At 43.3% G+C, this 19,964-nt stretch overlaps 1 protein-coding gene across 1 annotated transcript in view; it reads right to left on the bottom strand.

Moving 5' to 3' along the window:
- The window catches only part of LOC127571939 (mediator of RNA polymerase II transcription subunit 12-like protein), a 499,625-nt gene extending 482,620 nt beyond the window's left edge, over positions 1–17,005 (bottom strand). The window contains exons 1-2 of the mRNA XM_052018705.1: positions 16,752–17,005; positions 15,580–15,745 (exon numbers count right to left, since the gene is read on the bottom strand). Of these exons, the coding sequence (XP_051874665.1) occupies positions 15,580–15,678 (99 nt within the window). The 5' untranslated portion in view covers positions 15,679–15,745; positions 16,752–17,005. The remainder of the gene's footprint in view (positions 1–15,579; positions 15,746–16,751) is intronic.
- Positions 17,006–19,964: the final 2,959 nt, after the last annotated feature.

Genomic DNA, 19,964 nt, shown 5'->3' with positions numbered 1-19,964 from the left:
TTCCCCTCCCACAGTTAGTTACTGCAATAGTACTGTTACAGCAATGTATACACAGCCTAGAATCACAGAAAATAAAATATTTAAAATATTTATTAGTCACATGTACATCGAAACACACAGTGAAATGCACCTTTCTGCTTTACTGAGAATGTGCTAGGGGCAGCCTTCAATATATGATGTAGTTGACCATTCAGCCCATTGTGTGTGTCAAGGGCAAAACCCAGCCTTCTGCACTAGGTCCACAGCCCTGCAGATTCTGGTTCTTAAAGTGCACATCAAAGTACTGTTTACGTGGATCCAAGAGAAGGTAAATGGAGTTAAGGTGCAAATCCGCTAGGATCCAAGTGAGGGACAGAACATGGTCAAGGGCTGAATGGCTGACTACAGTTCTTATTTTTTGGGTGGGATTGGAACTCTCCAACCCAAATCAAACCAACCGGGCCAAGTCAAATTACGCATTGATGTCTTGGGCACGTGGAAGTATTTCCCCTTGACCAACAGGAGATTATGCGCAGCAACTCAATGGCACCTAGATGCTGCAATACAATGAAGTTCCAATCTGAGAAAATCTGAAACCAATTTGTTTGATGTCCACCATCCTCTCCCCCAGTCAACCAACCACCTTTCCCATTTATAAGTTAAGCATGGACTGTAATACGACAAAGAATCTTAGCAGTGGAAAGAAGAAGAAAATCTTTGCAGCGGCTGGGGTTGAAGAAATGGTGTGGTGGAGGAGAGGTGACCATGTATCAGAAGACACAGATACAAGATTTAAAGAAAAGGTGTGGGTAAAATTAAAAGAAAAGGGGGGGGGGTAAGAATGGGAGAAGAGATCTTGCTCAATGATTGTTTTGATCTACAGTGCACTGCCCAAGAGGATGGTGGAAGATTGAACAGCAACTTGGGAGTATTATTAAAAAGGAAAGGGATTTCTCATAGCTCAGGTGTCGACAATAATGGCACAGGTTTAGGGTGAAAAGCAAGATTTTAAGAGGAGATCAGAGGAGGAATTTTCTTTTCCCCATCACAGGGAGGTTGGAATCTGGAACACACTACCCAAGGAATGGCGAATACAACCACTATAACAATATTTAAGAATCAAGATGAGCACTTGAATCACCAAGGCATAGAAGGCCATGGAACAGGTGCCAATAAATGGGGTTAGTACATATGGTAATTTGATGGTCAGCATGGACATGGTGGGCCAAAGGGCCTTTCTATGCTGTATGACTCAATAAGTTGCAGAGCTATAGGATGGAGAAGGGAAATAACCAATAGCTTTCCCATCGGGCTAGCACTCTCAGGTGGCTTTCTTTTGTGTAGCTTGATTTTTAAAGGCTATTGGGACACAGATAACAACAACATTTAGATCTGAAGTTACGTATTTGAATAGGGAGAACATTTCTGAAGAGAGCGTGAGAGAGCAAGCGCGTGATAAAGTGAGCACTTCTAATTGCTCATATTCCCATTACAAACAACTTTTGATTCTGTTTTTGTATACATGCAAATCAAAGCCACAAGGTTGGAAAACTAAATGATATTCCCATTTGCACTAACTGCAGAGTGCTCTGTATCAAAATGATGTGAACAGTTTTAGAGAACAATTTGTCCAATTAACAAGATGCTGGAGGAACTCAGCAGTCCAGGCAGCATCCGTGGAGAAAAACAGATGGTCAACGTTTTGGGTCAGAACCCTTCTTCAGGACTGAAGATAGGAAAAGGGGAAGCCCAATATATAGGGGGGAAAAACAGCAGTGATAGGTGGACAAAAGAGGGGAGGCGGGGTGGGCACAAAGTGGTGATAGGCAGATGTGGGTAAGACACAGTGATAGGCAGATGCAGGGGAGGAGCAGAGAGCAGATCCATGGGGGTAGGGGATGGGTCAAAGGTAAGCAGGCAGGCGCCCCACGGGGGAGAGGGGAGGAGAGGAAAAAAAAACAGGCGAGGAAAAAGAAAAGAGGCTACGAAAGGGAAGAGGAGGCATGGTGAGGTGGGGTTTGAATTCTCCCACTCTAAGTAAACCAATGTTCATGCCATTAGGCTTAAGATCCCAAGACAGAAAATGAGGCGCCGTTCCTCCAGTTTGCGTTTGGACTTCTCCTACCAGTGGAGGCAGCCTTACAGCCTAACAGCATGAACATCAAATTCTCCCCCTCTAAGTAAACAAACCCCCGCCATGCCTCTTCTTTCTTCCCTTTCCTAGCCCTATTCTTTTTTTTTCCTCTCCTCCCCTAAGCCATAGGGCACCTGCCTCCACACCTTTGACCCATCCCCTGGTGGATCTGCTCTCCCCTCCCCTCCTTCCCAGCACCTGCCTATCACTATCTCTTAACCTGCATCTACCTATCACCACCTTGTGCCCACCCCACCTCCCTCTTTTGTCCACCTATCACTGTTTATTTCCCCGCCAATATATTGGGCTTCCCGTTTTCCTATCTTCAGTCTGAAGAAAGATCCTGACCCGAAATGTTGACTGTGTTTTTCTCCACAGATGCTGTCTGGCCTGCTGAGTTCCTCCAGCATTTTGTTGCTTTTTCATGAAGATTCCAGCATCTGTAGTCCTTTTTCTCTCTAATTTGTCCAATTAAGATTGAGTTATAAAGCTAATTATATTCATTTCCATCCCAGCTGATGATTCATATGGACGTTAAAAGCCATTTAGTTGTGCTGCTTACAACTTGGGAAGCTTTGTCAATCTCCCCAGTAACATTTCCTTCTCAAATTACCAGTATCGAACTAAAAAGTGGTCATTCATTTCATTGCTACTTACAGGACTTTTAGGTGGCTTATAGGTGGCTGCCAATGTGCTCTGATAACAAAACTGCAGCACTGCAGAGTGACTCAGGTAGATGAAGACCTTTGCAAATTTCATTAGAAGTACTAAACGGTTTTTAAATTTACTTCATCCATCCCAGCTGCGCCACATTTTTCTTAGCCTGCCTCTCAAGAGCACCAAGATCTCTCAACACCATTCCCGTCCTCAATGACCTGCACTGGCACTAAGCCTAACATCAGCCCACTTCTGAAACTCTAATCGTCCTGGTCAAATTCCTCATGACCTCACCCCTCCTCTAGCCCCAAAATCCTCACAGCACTTTGCATTCGTCTGGGTCTTTTTAATGCACCAATGCAGAAGGCCATGCCTTCAGCTGTCTCCACTCCATGGTCTAGAATTCCACACCCTAAACCTTTCCACTTCTTTCTCTTTTACATGGGTGCCTTTAACCCTCTTTCTTTGTGGAACCTTTTACTAAGCTCCCCCAGCAATTCTTCCTTTGTCTGACAGTTAGTTATAGGCTCTTTTTTTAAAAAATGGCAGGACATTGCTTAAGCTGATGGGGTTTGATGCCAGTGCCAATAATATTGTCCATGAAGTTGGAGGATTATCATTAAAATAAATGTCTGGTTCGCTAATATCCTTCAGGATAGGTATTTGCTATTGTTACCCAGTCAGGCCTATGCATGACCCTAGAACCACCTACAAGTCTTAATTGCCCTCTGAAAAGGGCCAAGCAGGGTATTCTGTTTATGTGGTGCTTAGGATTGGGAAAATCACAGCATGGAACTAGCATAGATCATTTGAGCCAAATGGACTTTTTCTGTAATGTAAATTCCATGTAACATGCAAAGGGACTGATTGGATGATTCCTTATGTGAACGACACCAAGTGATCCAGCATCAGTTCCCTTCTATGACAGTCTTTTTATCGAATCAAGAACACAGAAGGACATTGTCAAAAGGCAATGGAAGAAAAGTCTGAATACGTTTAAAGCAGTAGTAGTATCTCGGTAGGTAAGGGGTGAAAGGTTAGACAGGAGTGCAGAACTGAGGTTACAATTAGATCAGCCACAATGTAGCTAAATGATGGAGCAAGTCTGAAGGACCAAGTGGCCTCTCCCTGCTCCTAATTTAAGTGGGGCATTCAAGAGACTCTTAGACACATGAATGCTAGAGAAATGGGGAGCTATGTGGGAGGGAAGGGTTAGATAGATCTTTGAGCAGGATAAAATGTCGGCACAATTCTATGTTCTAATTTGTATGCATGTTCATTATACTCCCAGGATGCATTTTGGGACATTTCCCAATAGTCAGAAGGTACCATGTGAAAAGTCTTGAACTAGTTAACTGAAAAATACATTTCAGCCAAGCCATGCACAGCAAGTTCACACAACCTGCAATAGTGCAGTGTCAGGACAATCTATTCTGGTGACGTGGAGCAAGGGATGGATCACCAGATAACCCTTCAAAATTCAGAACCTTCCCCAATCCCAAGGGCACCAACAGGACCTTAATTTAACACTTCATCCAAAAGATGACACCTCCAACAATACAGCATTCTCTCAGCAATGGAGATAAAAGAGATTCTGCAGATGCTGGAATCTGGAGCAACACACAAAAACCTGAGGGAACTCAGCAGGTCAGGCAGCATCTACGGAGGGAAACGAACAGTCAACGCTTCGGGTCGAGACCCTTCATCTGGGCTGAAAGAGGGGAGAGAGCCGGTATAAAAAGGTGGATTGAAGGGGTGGAGCAAGAGCTGTCAGGCAATAGGTAGATCCAGGCATAGTCTGCCTGGCGAGTCTACAACGCAGCACGAACAACAAATTCTCCGACTTCGGGTAAAATGCTCCCCCTCTGTCCCTTTTCTCTCTCCTCCAGATCTACACAGTTCTTCCTACACTCACCTAGCCCCCTTCACCCTCTTTCCCCTCCTCCACCCACTCCATCTATCACCCATACACTCCTCCCACACCATTCCCGTCTGCCCTCCCCACCTCCCTCCCTTTATTCCGTGGTCCACCTTCCTCTCCGATCAGATTCCATCTTCTTCAGCCCTTTGTCACTTCCACATATCACCTCCCAGCTTCTGGCACTATTCCCACTCTCCCCTCCCCAATCTGCCTCCTCACCGGGATCCACCTATCACCTGCCAGCTCCCACTTCACCCCTTCCCTCACCTTTTTATACTGGCTACCTCCCTTCTATCTTTCAGTCCGGATGAAGGGTTTCGACCCAACACGTTGACTGTCCATTTCCCTCCATAGATGCAGCCTGACCTGCCGAATGCCTCCAGCTTTTTGTGTGATTCTCTCAGCAACGTTCTGCTGTGCATGCCTGGATTTTTACGCTCATGGACTCAAACCCACAACCTTCCAACTCCAACGTGAGAGGGTGACCAACAGAACCACGCCTAACCACTTACTGTGGTGACCTGGAAGTGGGCAATACTCTGTAAAGTGACCTAAGCAGCTAGTTTGAACCAACTATTCTGTATTCCAGGAGCTAGTGACGACTGCTCGAAGCCAGGATGATGCAGTGTGTGTCATGAAAAGGTTGACCTACTTTTCTTTCATTTAGCACACAGTTAGCACGAGTGCAAATGAAGTGCTTTCATCCAGTTGGTTTATCCCCACATTACTGGCAGCATTACTGGTGTGGAACACCAGTTTGGGGATCATTTTGTTGCTGCTACTGTTTCTCTGCAAAACATTTGGAGAATAACTTTAGTGGCTCATACCAAGGGTGGGTGTTAGGGAAAAGACTTCCAAATCATGAATGAGAGAGCTGGACAGTGAGAATTAGATGTTCAAAACAAACTGCTGTCTCCTAGTTTTAAAGTGATTACGAGAGAAAATATGCACAACTCCATCCTCCAAAGTTGATTAAATTTATTGTTCTGCAACAGGTCATCTAAAATAATTAAGGCAGAGCATGAAAGGTTTGCATATTGTACTGCAGCGTCCTGAAGGCAGTTATTTTCTACCATATCTTTGGCCAATAAAAGGGAGGATATGCATTTATGTAGCATCTTTCACACCGTCAGGTCTTTGCAAAGTCACCGTGTAATGCTGAAGATGAGGCAGCCAAGTTGTGCACAGAAAGCTCCCAAGAATAGCATCCTTATGCATTAGGGGTGATTGCTTGAGGGCCAGGTGTTGATCAGGATACCAACACATGCCTGGGACCTTTTAGATCAATCTGTCCTTGATTTAAATGCCTCATCAGAAGGACAGCACCTCTGACAATGCAACACTCCCTCAGAAACCACAGTGCTATCCAACAGCAGCCACAAGCATACAAGTGATGAGAGCAGCTTCCACAATCATGGACTTACACAGAACTTTTTATGCGTGACCTATGTAATTCAAACAAGAGCTGAGCCCTCAAGCTCACCAGCTTCAACTTGTACATTTTGGAGCTTTTCAAAGCATACAACTAACTGTAGTACAAGAAGCCTGTGACAGGAAATAATTCTCTCTCACTCACTCAAGACGGAGAAAGTATTATTCACCAACACCATTTAATGGGCTGCCAAAGGCATCTTCCACTGGTCCATCTTGAACAGACACAGATGACTTCAATCATGGTAAATGGTACAGGCGGGTAAACACGTACAGACCTATGAAGAAAACTTCTATAAAGTTCTATAGAAAACTTCTAAATAAGCCTCTATACAAAACTATAAAGAAACTTCTCCAGGAGAGCAGCATGCTGTCTACTGTTCAAATGAGTATCTGCAGTGAGTTGTGAAATTCAGCCACAAAGCATCAGGAGCGACTTCCTCCCTTACAATACGTTTCATACCATTTAGAATTCACTTGGCCTTAGCAGGTGATCTCACGTATCCACTCGCTCCACCACTAATCAACAAAGCCACAATTTCCCTCCTCAGCCTCCCCCATCCAATTCCTGCTCTTTACGGCCCTTCAGAGTTTCTTGTCAACCTTAACAGTTCTTTCTTTCACCTGCTACCACCTATCCCTCCTCGAAACATCTTTGGACACTTCTTTGTCAAAGTTGCCAGGCACACACACGACACAATACTGACTACTTGGCAGATTATTTCAACTTAATTTCACACTCGTCCTTCTGCAGGAACATCAAGCAAAAGTTCAAGTGATTTATTTTTCAGGACAGCTTTTACTGCCCATCCCTAATTGCCCTCGAGAAGCTGGTAGCGAGTTGCCTTCTTGAATCACTGCAGTGCTTCTAGTGAAGGTACTTCTGCAGGTGCTGTTGAGTAGGGAGTTCCAGGATTTGGACCCAGCAACGATGAAGGACTGGCAATAAATTTCCAAGTCAAGATCACGTGTGGCTTGGAGGGGACACTGCAGATGGATGTTCCTGCTGTCCTTGTCGGTACAGGCCACTGGTGTGAGACGTGCCATCAGAGTAACCACCATATATCTTGCAGATGGTGCATGCTAGTGCAGAGAAATTGACTAAGGTGGTGGACGCGCTGCTCTGTTCAAAATTATGTCGAGCTTCATCAGTATTGTCATACAAATTAGAAGCAAAAGGCCATTTGGCCCCTCTAAGCTAATCTGCCACTTAATAAGATCAATCTGAATCTGACTGCAACCTTAACTCAGTATTTCCATTTACCCACACTGATGTTTCACCCCTTGTTCATCAAGAATATATCTGCCTTAGCTTAACAATGATCAAAGGTTCTGCTTCTATTACTCCTTGAGGAATAAAGTTTCTCCTATGGAGGAAAAAAAACATCTCTTTTTTTTAAAAAAAGAAAAGCAGGAATCTTACAGAACATAAAACACTGCAGCACAGTACAGGCCCTTCAGCCCACAATGTTGTGCCAACATTTTAACTTGCTCTAAGATCTATCTAACCCTTTCATCCCACATAGCTCCCTATTTTTCCATCATTCATGTGCCCAAGAGTCTCTTAAATGTCCCTAATGTATCTGCCCCCACAACCTCTGCCGGCAGTGTGTTCCACGCACCCACCACTCTGCGTAAAAAAACTTACCCCTGACAGCCCCTTTATACCTTCCTCCAATCACCTTAAAATTATGTCCCCTCGTGTTAGCCATTGTCGCACTGGGAAAAAGTCTCCAACTGTCCACTCAATCTATGCCTCTTATCTTAATTCTAGATTCTCTCACAAGAGGAAATTTTCCTCTCCACATCTACCCTAGCAACACTGCTCAGACCATGATTCATTTAAATCAAGTCACTACTTACTCTTCTAAACTCCAGCAAATAACAACCTAGCCTTTCCAAGCTTTGGTTATTAAACAACCCGCCTATTCCAGGTATTAGTCCAAATACTCTTACATCCTTCCTTAAACAAGGATACCAATACTGTACACAGCACTCTAGATTTGGCCCCACTAGCTCTTACGTAACTGAATCAAAACTTACCTACTATGTATTCAATTCCCCAGTAATAACAACATCCTGTCAGCTTCCCCAATTACTGACTGGACCCGAAAACTAGGCTTCTGCAAATGATGCACTAGGGCATCTCAAAGCTCAATAATCTCCCATTACTTAGATAACAGGCCTTTTTTTTGACAAAAGGAACAAACTCTCATTTTCCCTCATTGCATTCCATTTGCCAAAACTTTATCCCCTCACTTAATCAATCTATATCTCTGTGTCCTCTTTACAACTTATTTTCCTACCTATCTTTAGCAGCCATATCTTTGGTGCCTTCATCCAAGCCATTTATATAAAAAGTTGACTCCCCAGCACTGAGCGCTGTGGTGTACAATCATATCAACCAGAAAAAGACTAATTTATGCCTACTCTGTTCCCTATTAGCTCGCCAATCTTCTACCCACGACAATATGTTACATCCTACACCATGAGATTTTATTTTTTGCAGTAACCTTTGAAGCCACACTTTACAAAAAGCGTTCTGGAAATAGAACCATAGGACAATGCGGCACAATACAGGCCCTTCAGCCCACCACGTTGTGCCACCCTTCAAACCACACCTAAGACTATCTAACCCCTTCCTCCCACATATCCCTCTAACTTAAATTCCTCCATATGCTTATCTAACTATCTCTTGAACTTGTCCAACGTATCAGCCTCCACCACCACCCCAGGCAGCGCACTCCATGCACCAACCACTCTCTGGGTGAAAAACCTCCCTCTGATATCTCCCTCGAACTTCCCACCGAATACCTTAAAGCCACATCCTCTTGTTTTGAGCATTGGCGCCCTGGGAAAGAGGCACTGGCTGTCCACTCTATCTATTCCTCTTAATATTTTGTATACCTCTATCATGTCTCCCCTCATCCTCCTTCTCTCCAATGAGAACAGCCCTAGCTCCTTTAGTCTCTCTTCATAATCCATACTCTCTAATCCAGGCAGCATCCTGGTAAATCTCCTCTGCACCCTTTCCAAAGCCTCCACATCCTTCCTATGATGAGGCGATCAGAACTGGACACAGTACTCCAAGGGCGGCCTAACCAGAGTTTTGTAAAGCTGCATCATCACTTCGCGGCTCTTAACCTCAATCCCCCGATTTAGCACATCCACCTGTTCCCTTTATCCACAGCACACGCTACTTCTTCAAGGAACTGCAATAAAGTGATCAATGATTTTCTTTACTCAAAACCATATTGATGTCATCTGATGGCGTTTTTTAAAAAAACTGTAGCCTGTTACGAGTCCTTTTGAAAAAATTTTCCAACATTTTCCCGTGAGAGACATTAAGCCAACAAGATTAGTTTTCTCCATTCTGTGCCCTGCTACGTTCTTTAATAAACAATTTCCAACATTCTTTCCCTGCCTTTTTTCATTGAAAGAGTTATATCATTATTTCCTTTCTAATGGAACTTCCCCCGAATATGAGGAATTTTGGAAAATCTAAATCAATGTGTCACATACCTCAGTAGCCATTTCTTTTGAGACTTTAGGATGAAATCATAGAGTCATGCAGCATAGAAAGGCCATTTGACCCACCAGGTCCACTCTGACCAGTGGCACTCATCTGTATCAATCCCATCTTCCAGCACTTTGCCCATAGCCGTCTATACATAAGCAATTCAAGTACTCATCTAGACACTTCTTAAATGCAATCAGTGACACTGCTTCTATCACACTCTCAGTAATGAATAACAATGTAATGTAGTGTAGCATAATGTAGTCGTTGGGCAGTGTATTCCAGGTATTCATGCTCTCTGGGTGAAAAAGGTTCCCCTCAGATCCTCTCCAAATCTCTTACCCCTTGCCCTAAATCTATGTCTTCTCATTTTGTCTACCTCTGATAATAGGGAAACGTTATCGGCTATATATCCTATCTATATCTCTCATCATTTTATGTCCCTCAATCACATAGGCAGGCATGGTAGTGTAGCAGTTAGCGTAACGCTATTACAGCGCCAGTGACCCAGGTTCAATTCCAGCCACTGTCTGTAAGGAGTTTGTACATTCTCCCCGTATCTGCGTGGGTTTCCTCCGGGTGCTCCGGTTTCCTCCCACATTCCAAAGACGTACAGGTTAGGAAGTTGTGGGCATGCTACGTTGGCACCAGAAGCGTGGCAACACTTGTGGGCTGCCCCCAGAACACTCTACGTAAAAGATGCATTTCACTGTGTGTTTCCATGTACATGCGACTAATAAAGATATCTTATTTCATCTTTTCATCTTATCCACTTAAACTCCTCTGCTGCAAGAACACAGACCCAGCCTCTGCAGTCTGTCCTCAGAAGTGAAACGCTCCATCCCAGGCAACATCCTGGTGAATCTCCTCTGCACCCTCTCCAGCACTGTCACCTCTTTCCTATAATGTGATGATTCTCAGGACCCAGAGACTTGTCAGCTTGTTGCTCCAACTCGGTACCTTCTCCCTGGTGATTGTAATTTTCCTCCCTCCCAATTTACTGCAGTTTTTGGGACACAACTTATTGAAGTTGCACTCATCCACATAATTGGATAATATTCCATCACAGTCCTGCCTTGAGCATTGTAGCAGGTTGAAAGGCTTTGGGGTGTCAAGTCACTCACCACAGAATACTCAGCCTCTAACCTACTCTTGTAGACACATATTTCTGTGGCTGGTCTGGTTGAGTTTCTGGTTGATGGTGACCCTAAGAATGTTGATGGTGGGGACCCCAGGATGGTTACGCCAAGGGTAAGTGGTCGAACTATTGTTGGAGATGGTCATTACCTGGCTATTTTGTAGCATGAATCTCACTTGCCATTTATCAGCTCATGCCCAAAATGACATCTACCTCTTGCTGAATGTTGGTGTACACTGCTCCATTTACCATGAAACCAGGAATGGAATAGAATACTGTGCAATCATCAGCGAACATCCCCACTTCTGACCATACGGTGGAACAAAGTTCATTGATGAAGCAGTTGAAATGGTTGGGTCAGGATAACATGGCACCAAACTAATCAAACCAGCCCCAGGGCAACGCCCTGAGGATCTCCTGCAACGGCAATTGGCCTAGAGCCATGTGATCCCGGCAAACCCAAGCTGCGTAAAGGGAAGCATGTTACTGGAGGGCAAGTGCAGCTTTTCAGCACTTTCAACATTCCCAGTCCACTGATAACTGGCTTAATTGAATTTCTTCTGCTTTTTGCGAACAGGGTTGACTTGGACAATATTCCACATTACCAAATGAATCCCAGTTTTGGAACCGTACTGAACCAGCTCAGCTAGTTCTGAAGCATGGCTCTTCAGTACGACGGCCAGGATACCGACAGTTTGAACAGAAAAGGCTAAAAGGATTCAAATGCAACATAGGTAAAAGGAGAATTTCATTCTGAATGACTGCAGACGACACAATGCAAGTTTTCAGGATTGGTGCTGGTTTGGGAGGAGGGTGGTCTTGTGTTTTTTTTAAGTTGCTGCAACTGTCCAGCAGCGATGATGTCTACACAGGTTGGGTCAATTTCATCTTTACTACTCGGGTAGTAACGAACAAAGAAATTCAACTGAGCCAGTTATCAATGGACTGGGAATGTTGAGAGTGCTGAAAAGCTGCACTTGCCCTCCAGTGACATGCTTCCCTTTACGTTGGCTCCACCAAACTATTCAGAATGTATAACAAATGAGTACTCTCTCTTGGAAACAAACATGAAGATCTAACCTAAGGAATATCGGACATTCAAGTTCACTTGACTGATACAAGACTCACACACTTGCTAGCATTACTGCCATGTAATTACAACCAAACATCTGTTATTGTCCGTATCTTTGTATCTTCACAGCAGCGAGTCATATTATTGGGCAGGGAAACATCAAGAGCACCATTATAATGAAGAAAGAATGCTGCCCATTGTATGTTTGTTTGGGATAGATTTCAATGCCTTTGCCACAAGGTCGACAGCACAAGTAAGGCATCTTAAATTAGTATCAGAACTGGTTTATTAGTTGTTCATTGTCAAAATGGTTATTAAAAGGCATAAGCAGGTAGACAGAGTATGCAAACACACTCACTTCAGAGGAGTGGAATGCCAGTCCAGATCATGCCAACCAGAGAGTGGTACTGTCCTACTCTGGATGAAGTTATTTCACAATCATCACAGTAATCATCCACCACTTAACCAAAGGCTGCAGATCCATATTCAGACTCAAAACTCGACTGCAGAATCACCAGTATCTCTTCATGCTTACAATGGATGAGGAGTTGGATGATGGAGGAAGCCAACAGAACAGGGAGACTTTTTGGTACTGTTTTGGCAAGGTTAAGCATTAAAAAAAATTTGGCTCAACAGCTTATTTTTGGTATGGAAGCAAAATAGAAAGGAAATAAATGGCTTTAGGCTGTCAAAGCTTGAAGATTGACACAGACCACAGAAAATCATGAGACAATGATAATGAGGCAGAGAGCGCAGCTATTGAAAAAGTACAGCATTTTCCATCAAGCTGAAATAAAACTAGCATGCAGAAGAATCATCTGGCATTGCTGCATTTCAATGATCCCATTCCGAAATCTCTGTTTTGGAGCCAGTAATCAGCTCAGCGTCTGAAATTTATCTTCATCGGAAATGTCCATTAAAGCCTTCAAAAAAGTTTTGCACCACACGGTTTAATAAATGCACAAAGACATATTTCCAAAGCTGCAGCTCAAAGCAAATAAGAAAGGAATTGGGCCACCTGCAAACAAAGAAAAAAGTTCTCCGTAGGTTTCCCATTTCTCCCCAGAAGCACCTATAATTGCTTTTTCCAATCTATTTTGCTGAGACCAAACTTCTCATGAGCCTTCAGGTGGAAAGGCAATGATGATCTTGAACAATTTGACCTACATTCCCCTATGGCTCATGATATCAGAATTTCACAATGCATCACAGTTAAAATTAATCCAACAAGTTGATGTAGATATAAATATGTGGACAGACAGACATCTATATCTGTCTGTCTCTTTCAGCAGACAGACACAACACTGTCCAATTGACCAATTCACATCCCATACCACGCGAAACCTGAATCACTGTCACTTCAAGAACGAATGCCAATTTTAATCTTGGCCTACAAAATTAAAATTTCATTCTATCTGAAGTCACAGAAATTTGTTTTAATGAAGCTGCTAAATATCAAGAATATTCAAACAAGCTGTAAACACTTAAATCAAAGTTATCTGTCATCCTTCTTGCAAATGTAACTTCAAGGCCATTTAATGAGATAAATCTTGAGTGGCACGTGCCCATTGGCGCCACATAAATTGTGATTAAAGTATGATTGTAACTTTCAGGGATCAATAAGGACATGCACTACACATATCAAAGTAGTCTAAGGACTGACCTATAGTCCATATTGAATGAATTGGCAGGACAAATGGAATCACATAACAGTAACAAAAGAGTGTTTTAAAAAAAGTCAGTCAGGAAAAAGGAGAAATGAAGATATATCAATCAGTGATGCATCCTGGAAAATGCGCATATGCAGAACACTATCCCTCTTTCCATCCCTCCCACCCTTATCACCAAATCAATCCCTCAATGAGATACACTCCTCCTGCCTCCGTCAGCTAACTGAGGCACTGGTAGATTTCAGTACCACACAAATAGGGGATGGGCAGAAGAAAGGGCAGCTCTGTTCAATTTCAACCGTCACAGCCAAAATTACAGTAGACTTGCAGTTGTCAACCACCTGTTTATATTGTAATTCAGTCACTGTTTGAATATTCGAGTTAAGCAAACATTTACACTGTTTGAACCAACATATTTCAGCATTTATGTGTAGTAAAGTTCTACATCACAGTACACACTATTGACAACTTCTTTAACAGAAGGAAACAACTTCACAGCACAGATAAATATTCACGTTAAGATATCTATTGCCGAATTGACTTAACAAACTTTCCCTAATTTTAGCAAAAACCCTCCTTCATTCTGCATCCCAATCAACCTGATAGTTATTCTGAATAAAGCTGGTGTCTAACTGCCTGCCTAAAAATTGGGTAATCAAAGTAACAGTGGGCTTTGAGGGACAGTAAAAAGAGCATTTTGATAGTCTAAGGAGACTTGTAAATGAATCACAACAAAATGTCTCATCAGGGCATTTATCATCCAGCTTTTGTACAAAACGACAGGTGCATTTTCCAGCAAATAAATACTTGCATCCATATAATTTCTTTCACTTCACCCCAAGCACGTCATGGCTAGTTAAGTATTTTTCCAAAGTGTAGTCACAGTTTTGTTACATGGGAAATCCAACAGCCAAATTATGCACAGCAAGCTCCCGCACAAGCAATTCAGAAACAACTGCATTATGTGTTGTCATGTTGTGCGAGGTTGAAATACTGACCAGAACACTGAAGTGACTCTCCTGTTCTTCCTCAAAAATGGTACTGAGAGATCTTTCAGAAAATAAAGCAGTACAGCACAGGAACAGGCCCTTCGGCCCCAAGATGTCTGCACGGAACATGATGCTGAATTAAGCTAGATCTCTCTGCCTGTACATGGTCCATATACCTCCACTCCCTGTGTCCATCTACTCCTACCCCTTTCAGCCTGTTCCAGGCACCTACCACTCTCCATATGAAAAAAACTTGCCCTGCACATTTCCTTTAAATTTTACCCCCTCACCTTAAATGCATGTCTAGTACTTGGAATTTCTACCCTGTGGAAAAGATTCTGACTGTCTACCCCATCTGTGCCTCTCATGATTTTATAAACTTCTACCAGGTCTCCCTTCAACCTTCAACACTCCAGAGAAAACAACCCAAGTTTGTCCAACCTCTCCTTATAGCACATGCCCTCCAATCCAGGCAGCCTCCTGGTAAACCTCTTCTGCACCCTTTCCAAAGCCTCTACATCCTTCCTGAAATGGGGGGGGGGGGGCAAACCACCGGAATTTTACATCCTCCTGACACAATAGGTGGGGGCAAGGTTTTAAGTCCGGTCCAGAAGACAGCACCTTAGACAGTGCAGCTCTACATAGGAGCAGCAGCCTCTACGTAGAGTGGCTGGAGTGACAGTCTGGCTCAGAGCTGGAGAGTGCCACCGGACCACACCACACAACCCCCTGAAAGCCTCTCACATAAGGGGCTAGAAAATAACACGCACTTCAACCTGCAACACTCAGAGTGAGAATAGAGAGAGAACAGGGACAGAAACTCTGCAGCAGGACTAAATGACATATGTTACTGCAGGGATCACCTGCGGAAGTAACTGTGCCGAAATAAGGACACACTGAAAGGAGATGGAGCTGTTTCCCCGGCTGTCGCCTGGTAGTTAAAAGGGGGGAGGTGGGGGTGATAGGGGGAAGGGGAGGTGAAGGGGAAGAGGAGGAGGAGGAGGAGCAGCAGCAGCAGCAGGGGGGCCGGGGCTCTCCCCTCAGCCGTGAGAAGGCAGATGACGCCCTTACCTCTTTCTGCTTGGGGTCCTGCGGGTAGACATCAGGAGGTCCGAGCCTGGGCCGTTTGAGCGGTCTCTGCTCGTAGCTCAAGAAACCGAACGCCGCCATCCTGCATCCCAGCAACAGAGCCAGAGTTTGGAGAACCGCTTCCCACAATCCTCCAGCCCGCTCCCAGCTAATTAAAGAAAGAATGGGATACATTTTTAACAAAATATACAGTAATAACGGGAAACCCAAATACCGACTGCATTGCACCAAAAGAAAGATTACGGTGCAAAAAAAATAAAAACAGCCCTCACAGAGTTAGTTGTATGGAGATGCACTCAATGCCGAGTGCAAATATACATAACTACAAATTGTACATCTATCAACATATAATCATGTAAATATATTCTTTGAGGTGTACAAATATTGATATGTATAAATATATAGATTATATATTGCAAGTGTATATAACCTTGTCTCTATGGTATAGATATGAGGAATGCCTATTACATATGTGAGAGATAGTTGTCTATCATATGGATGTTTGGGAAATATGAAATAGTCTATTGCAGTTACGTTGATGTTGTCTATTTCCATGGGTGTATATATATTTAATTTAAATAGAGATAAAATATTTACACCCATGGAAATAATTTTCATCCTCATTTCAAATATTCTCACATTATTTCCGTGCACTATTTAGGAATCCCTCCACAGTTGTACTGGCAACAGTTTTATAGTGTCTGTTTTTTGAGGGGAAAGGCGTCCAGGAGAATTATACAATGTTACATTATATACATTTTAATCCACTCGCCACTGTGATTAAAGTATCTCTTAAAAAGGTGGCAAACTATTGATATCAATTATACATTTTTTGTCTCCTGCTAGCTGTTAATTATTAAATCTCCTCAATCTGTCAGCCAGTGTAGAAAAATAAGAATATTATAAAACTATTTGTTGCAAGATTGAAAAAGGGATGACCATACTTCTCGCAAACATTCATTTTTTTTGCTAGTCTGAATGATTTGGCTTTTTTTAATTAAATAGTCAGAGGTGCTGCATTTGCTAAGACTAGTGTCTGAAAATGAAACGAGTTGCGAGATTTTTGCTTTTTTGTTCAGCTTGCGCCCAACAACCGCGAAATAAATAGAACAGAGCTCCCAATGCCGACGCAGGTTGTTCAATACCGTCCTTACCTTTGTAGAGGGTTATTCTGTGTGAAGGAAACTAGTCAATGATGCATTAATGTTCATGATCCACCGCGGTGACAGTCCCCTATCAGCACAGCCACTACAATGCAACCCCCACTCTCCTGGTAATTAAGAGGGTAATTTGTTTCTTCTTTGTATAAAATCTCTTCGCGTTTGCCCTTTTCCTCAATGCAGGTCTACCCTCTGTATTGACCCAGCCCCGATACCGGTACAAAACAGCTCATACGGCAAGCCCCCACTTAAAGGGAAAGGGAAGAAAACACATCAGGTCGGCCGAAAAATATTTCGCCTAAGCGAGAGGCTGTGGAATAAAAGGGGCTGGTTAAGGGAGCGTCTCCAAATAAAAAAACTGACGCTTCCTTCATATCTCTGCACGAATGTGTTTTATAGAGGTATAGAAGACATGTGTTACGCTTGTATCTCTAATAGGTGGCTCCTCTTCACCTCTCTGATCATGACCTTGGTGGAATCAAGTCACAGTCCAAGGAGCAAAAACCAATCTGCTGGAGGAATTAGAGACACAAGAGACTGCAGATGCTGGAAGCTGGAGCAAAAATCAATCTGCTGGAGGAACTCAGTGGATCAGGCAGCATCTGTGGAAGGGAACTGGACAGTCGACGTTTTGGGACAAGACCCTTCGTCTGGAATTGTGGCGGAGGAAAATGGACAGATGAAGGGTCTCGACCCAAAACATCGACTGCCCATTTCACTCCACAGATTTTTTTTTCACTGGAGGAAATCAACGGGTCAAGCAGCATCTGTGGAGGCAAAGGGATGGTTGGCGTTTACAGGTGGAGACCCTGCATCAGATGCTGCCTGACCTGCTGAGTTCCTCCAACAGATTCCAGCACCTGCAGTCTCTTGTGTCCCCACCCTCCAAAGACTTGACCCTACAATTTAAAGCTGGCACTGAGTGCAACAGTTTCAGAGGCGAAGACTTTCAGCTGAACGTGTCAACGTGTTCCAAGGGTAACAGAAGAAAAATTCCATGATGTAGATTTTTTATTAAAAACAGGCAAGTTCTTTGATGTCCTGAAATGGTGATCGTTCCAGCAGCATCACTGCAAAGATAATGCTCTTTGTGCGAGCTGTCTATGCACAAATTGGCATTCAGGTAGGTGTTTCCTGCAATAAATTCCAAATTACTTAATTGCCTGTAGAGGTGCTGAGGGACACTTTGAAAGAGATGTAAAAGAAGCATTCATGTGTGAATATAAAATAAAACTTCCTTTATTTATGAAGGATAAGCAAACCAATGACAGCGTCTTCTCCCAGATCAACATATCCAGTATTGATGCCCTAATTACATTCAGATGGCAAACCACATCTCTTGCATGCCTGACACCAGGCTCATGAGTCATAGAGTAATACGACACAGAAACAGGCCCTTCAGCCCAACTTGTCCATGCTGATCAAGATGCCCAACTAAGTTGGTCCCGGTTGCCTGCATTTGGTCCATATCCCTCTAAACCTTTCCTATCCATGTCCTTATCCAATCGTCTTTTAAGTGTACTTATCTTATCTGCCTCAACTACTTTCTCTGGCAGCTCATTCTATACATCCGCCACCCTCTGCATGAAGAATTTGCCCCTCAGGTCCCTTTTAAATCTTTCCCTTTTCACCTTAAGCCCATGCCCTCAAGTTTTTGGTTCCCTTTCCCTGTGAAAAGACTATATGTATTCACCCTATCTATACCCCTCATGATTTTATACACCTCCTCATTCTCCTATGTTCCAAGGAATAAAGTCCTAACCTGCCCGACTTCTCCCTATAATTCAGTCTCTCAGGTCGTAAGGTCCTGGCAACATTCTGAAAAATTGCACTCAATTCCGAGTTCTGTCACAGAAAGAGATTACCAGACAGAGGAAAAGATTCAAGGATGTGTTCAAAGCATCCTTGGAGAAATGCAACATCCCACTGTTTCCTGAGAATCCCTGGCCTAAGAGTGTTCAAAGTGGAGGAGGAACTTTTGGGATGGTATTGACAACCTTGTTGTCCATGTTTCTGGAGCACACAGAGGCCTTGCAGAAGCAGTGGAAGGAGTGCACCACCTCACAAACATCCCAAACGTTCACCCCATCAGAAATCTCCTGCCCCACCTGTGAAAGGGCCAATGGTTCCTAATGGTTCTGACAACAGCCTCATCAGCCATTTTGGAACCCATAATACAAGTGGAAGCAAGTCATCCTCAATCTCAAGGGACTTCCAAAGAAGGAATAGAAGATACGGCAAAATAAAGTGAATATATTGACAAAGAATCGCTGTCCACAGGACATAGAGCCAATACATCATTCTTAAGTGAGGGCAGGATCAGGCTCGACTGTGATGATGGAGTCAAGTAATCTGCCAATGCTCACTCAATCTGAACATCTCTCCAATGGAGACAAAACCGAGAGAGGTAATTCAGCAAGTTCTCCACCCAACAACAGTGTGGGAGTAATTTCACCAGAAAGACTACAGTAATTCTAGACAGTGACTCACCACCACCTTCTCAATTAAGGATGCACAATAATTTTTTTCCATGAGAATAATAAGTGTAAACCATAACTTCATAAAAAATAAATTAATGGGCTGAACTGAAATTGGATGTATTCCATAACTGGCAGATAGATGTGGCACTCATGTTCTGTCATACAAAATTCCAAATGCCATGTGGTGGTCATGGATGAAAGGTTAAAGGGATGAATTAAAAGTCCTTTTCTCAAATCAAAACTCAGTAGCAGCCCTTTGCCTCCACACCTCCCCATTATAATCAATATTCTTTCCCACCTACCTTGTCCTGCTAACTCTCTGCAGCTAACAAATTGGCATGAAGATTCCCCCATCTCGACATACAAGTTCCACCAGGGTCTTGGACCACTTTATCTGAAAGAATTTCAAGAGGGCATGCGCCCTCCTCTGCAACGTTCTGGAACTGCCGTTGCACCTTCGGAGGGTAACCATGTGCCCTTGCTCTGTGGAATTTCCCAAATCAACTTGTCCAACTTCTCCCTCCTTCCCTTCAAATATCTCTTTAAAACAAAATCCCTCTGAGCGTGATGTCAATTTCCTCAATCTTTCTTGCCTCCAGAAAGTTTCTCTGTTGTGTCTTTCAACCTTTAAGAGGATTTTCTTAATATACGGCGTGTTATATTACTTCAAGCTGCTACTTGCAATGGCTCTCACCGATTAGCTGCTGAAATCACAGGCAAATTCATA

Source organism: Pristis pectinata, chromosome 6, assembly GCF_009764475.1.
Source record: "Pristis pectinata isolate sPriPec2 chromosome 6, sPriPec2.1.pri, whole genome shotgun sequence".
NCBI classification, from domain to species: domain Eukaryota; kingdom Metazoa; phylum Chordata; class Chondrichthyes; order Rhinopristiformes; family Pristidae; genus Pristis; species Pristis pectinata.
The sequence above is the reverse complement of the archived record's forward strand: the minus strand, read 5'-3'. Positions and strand labels throughout refer to the sequence as shown.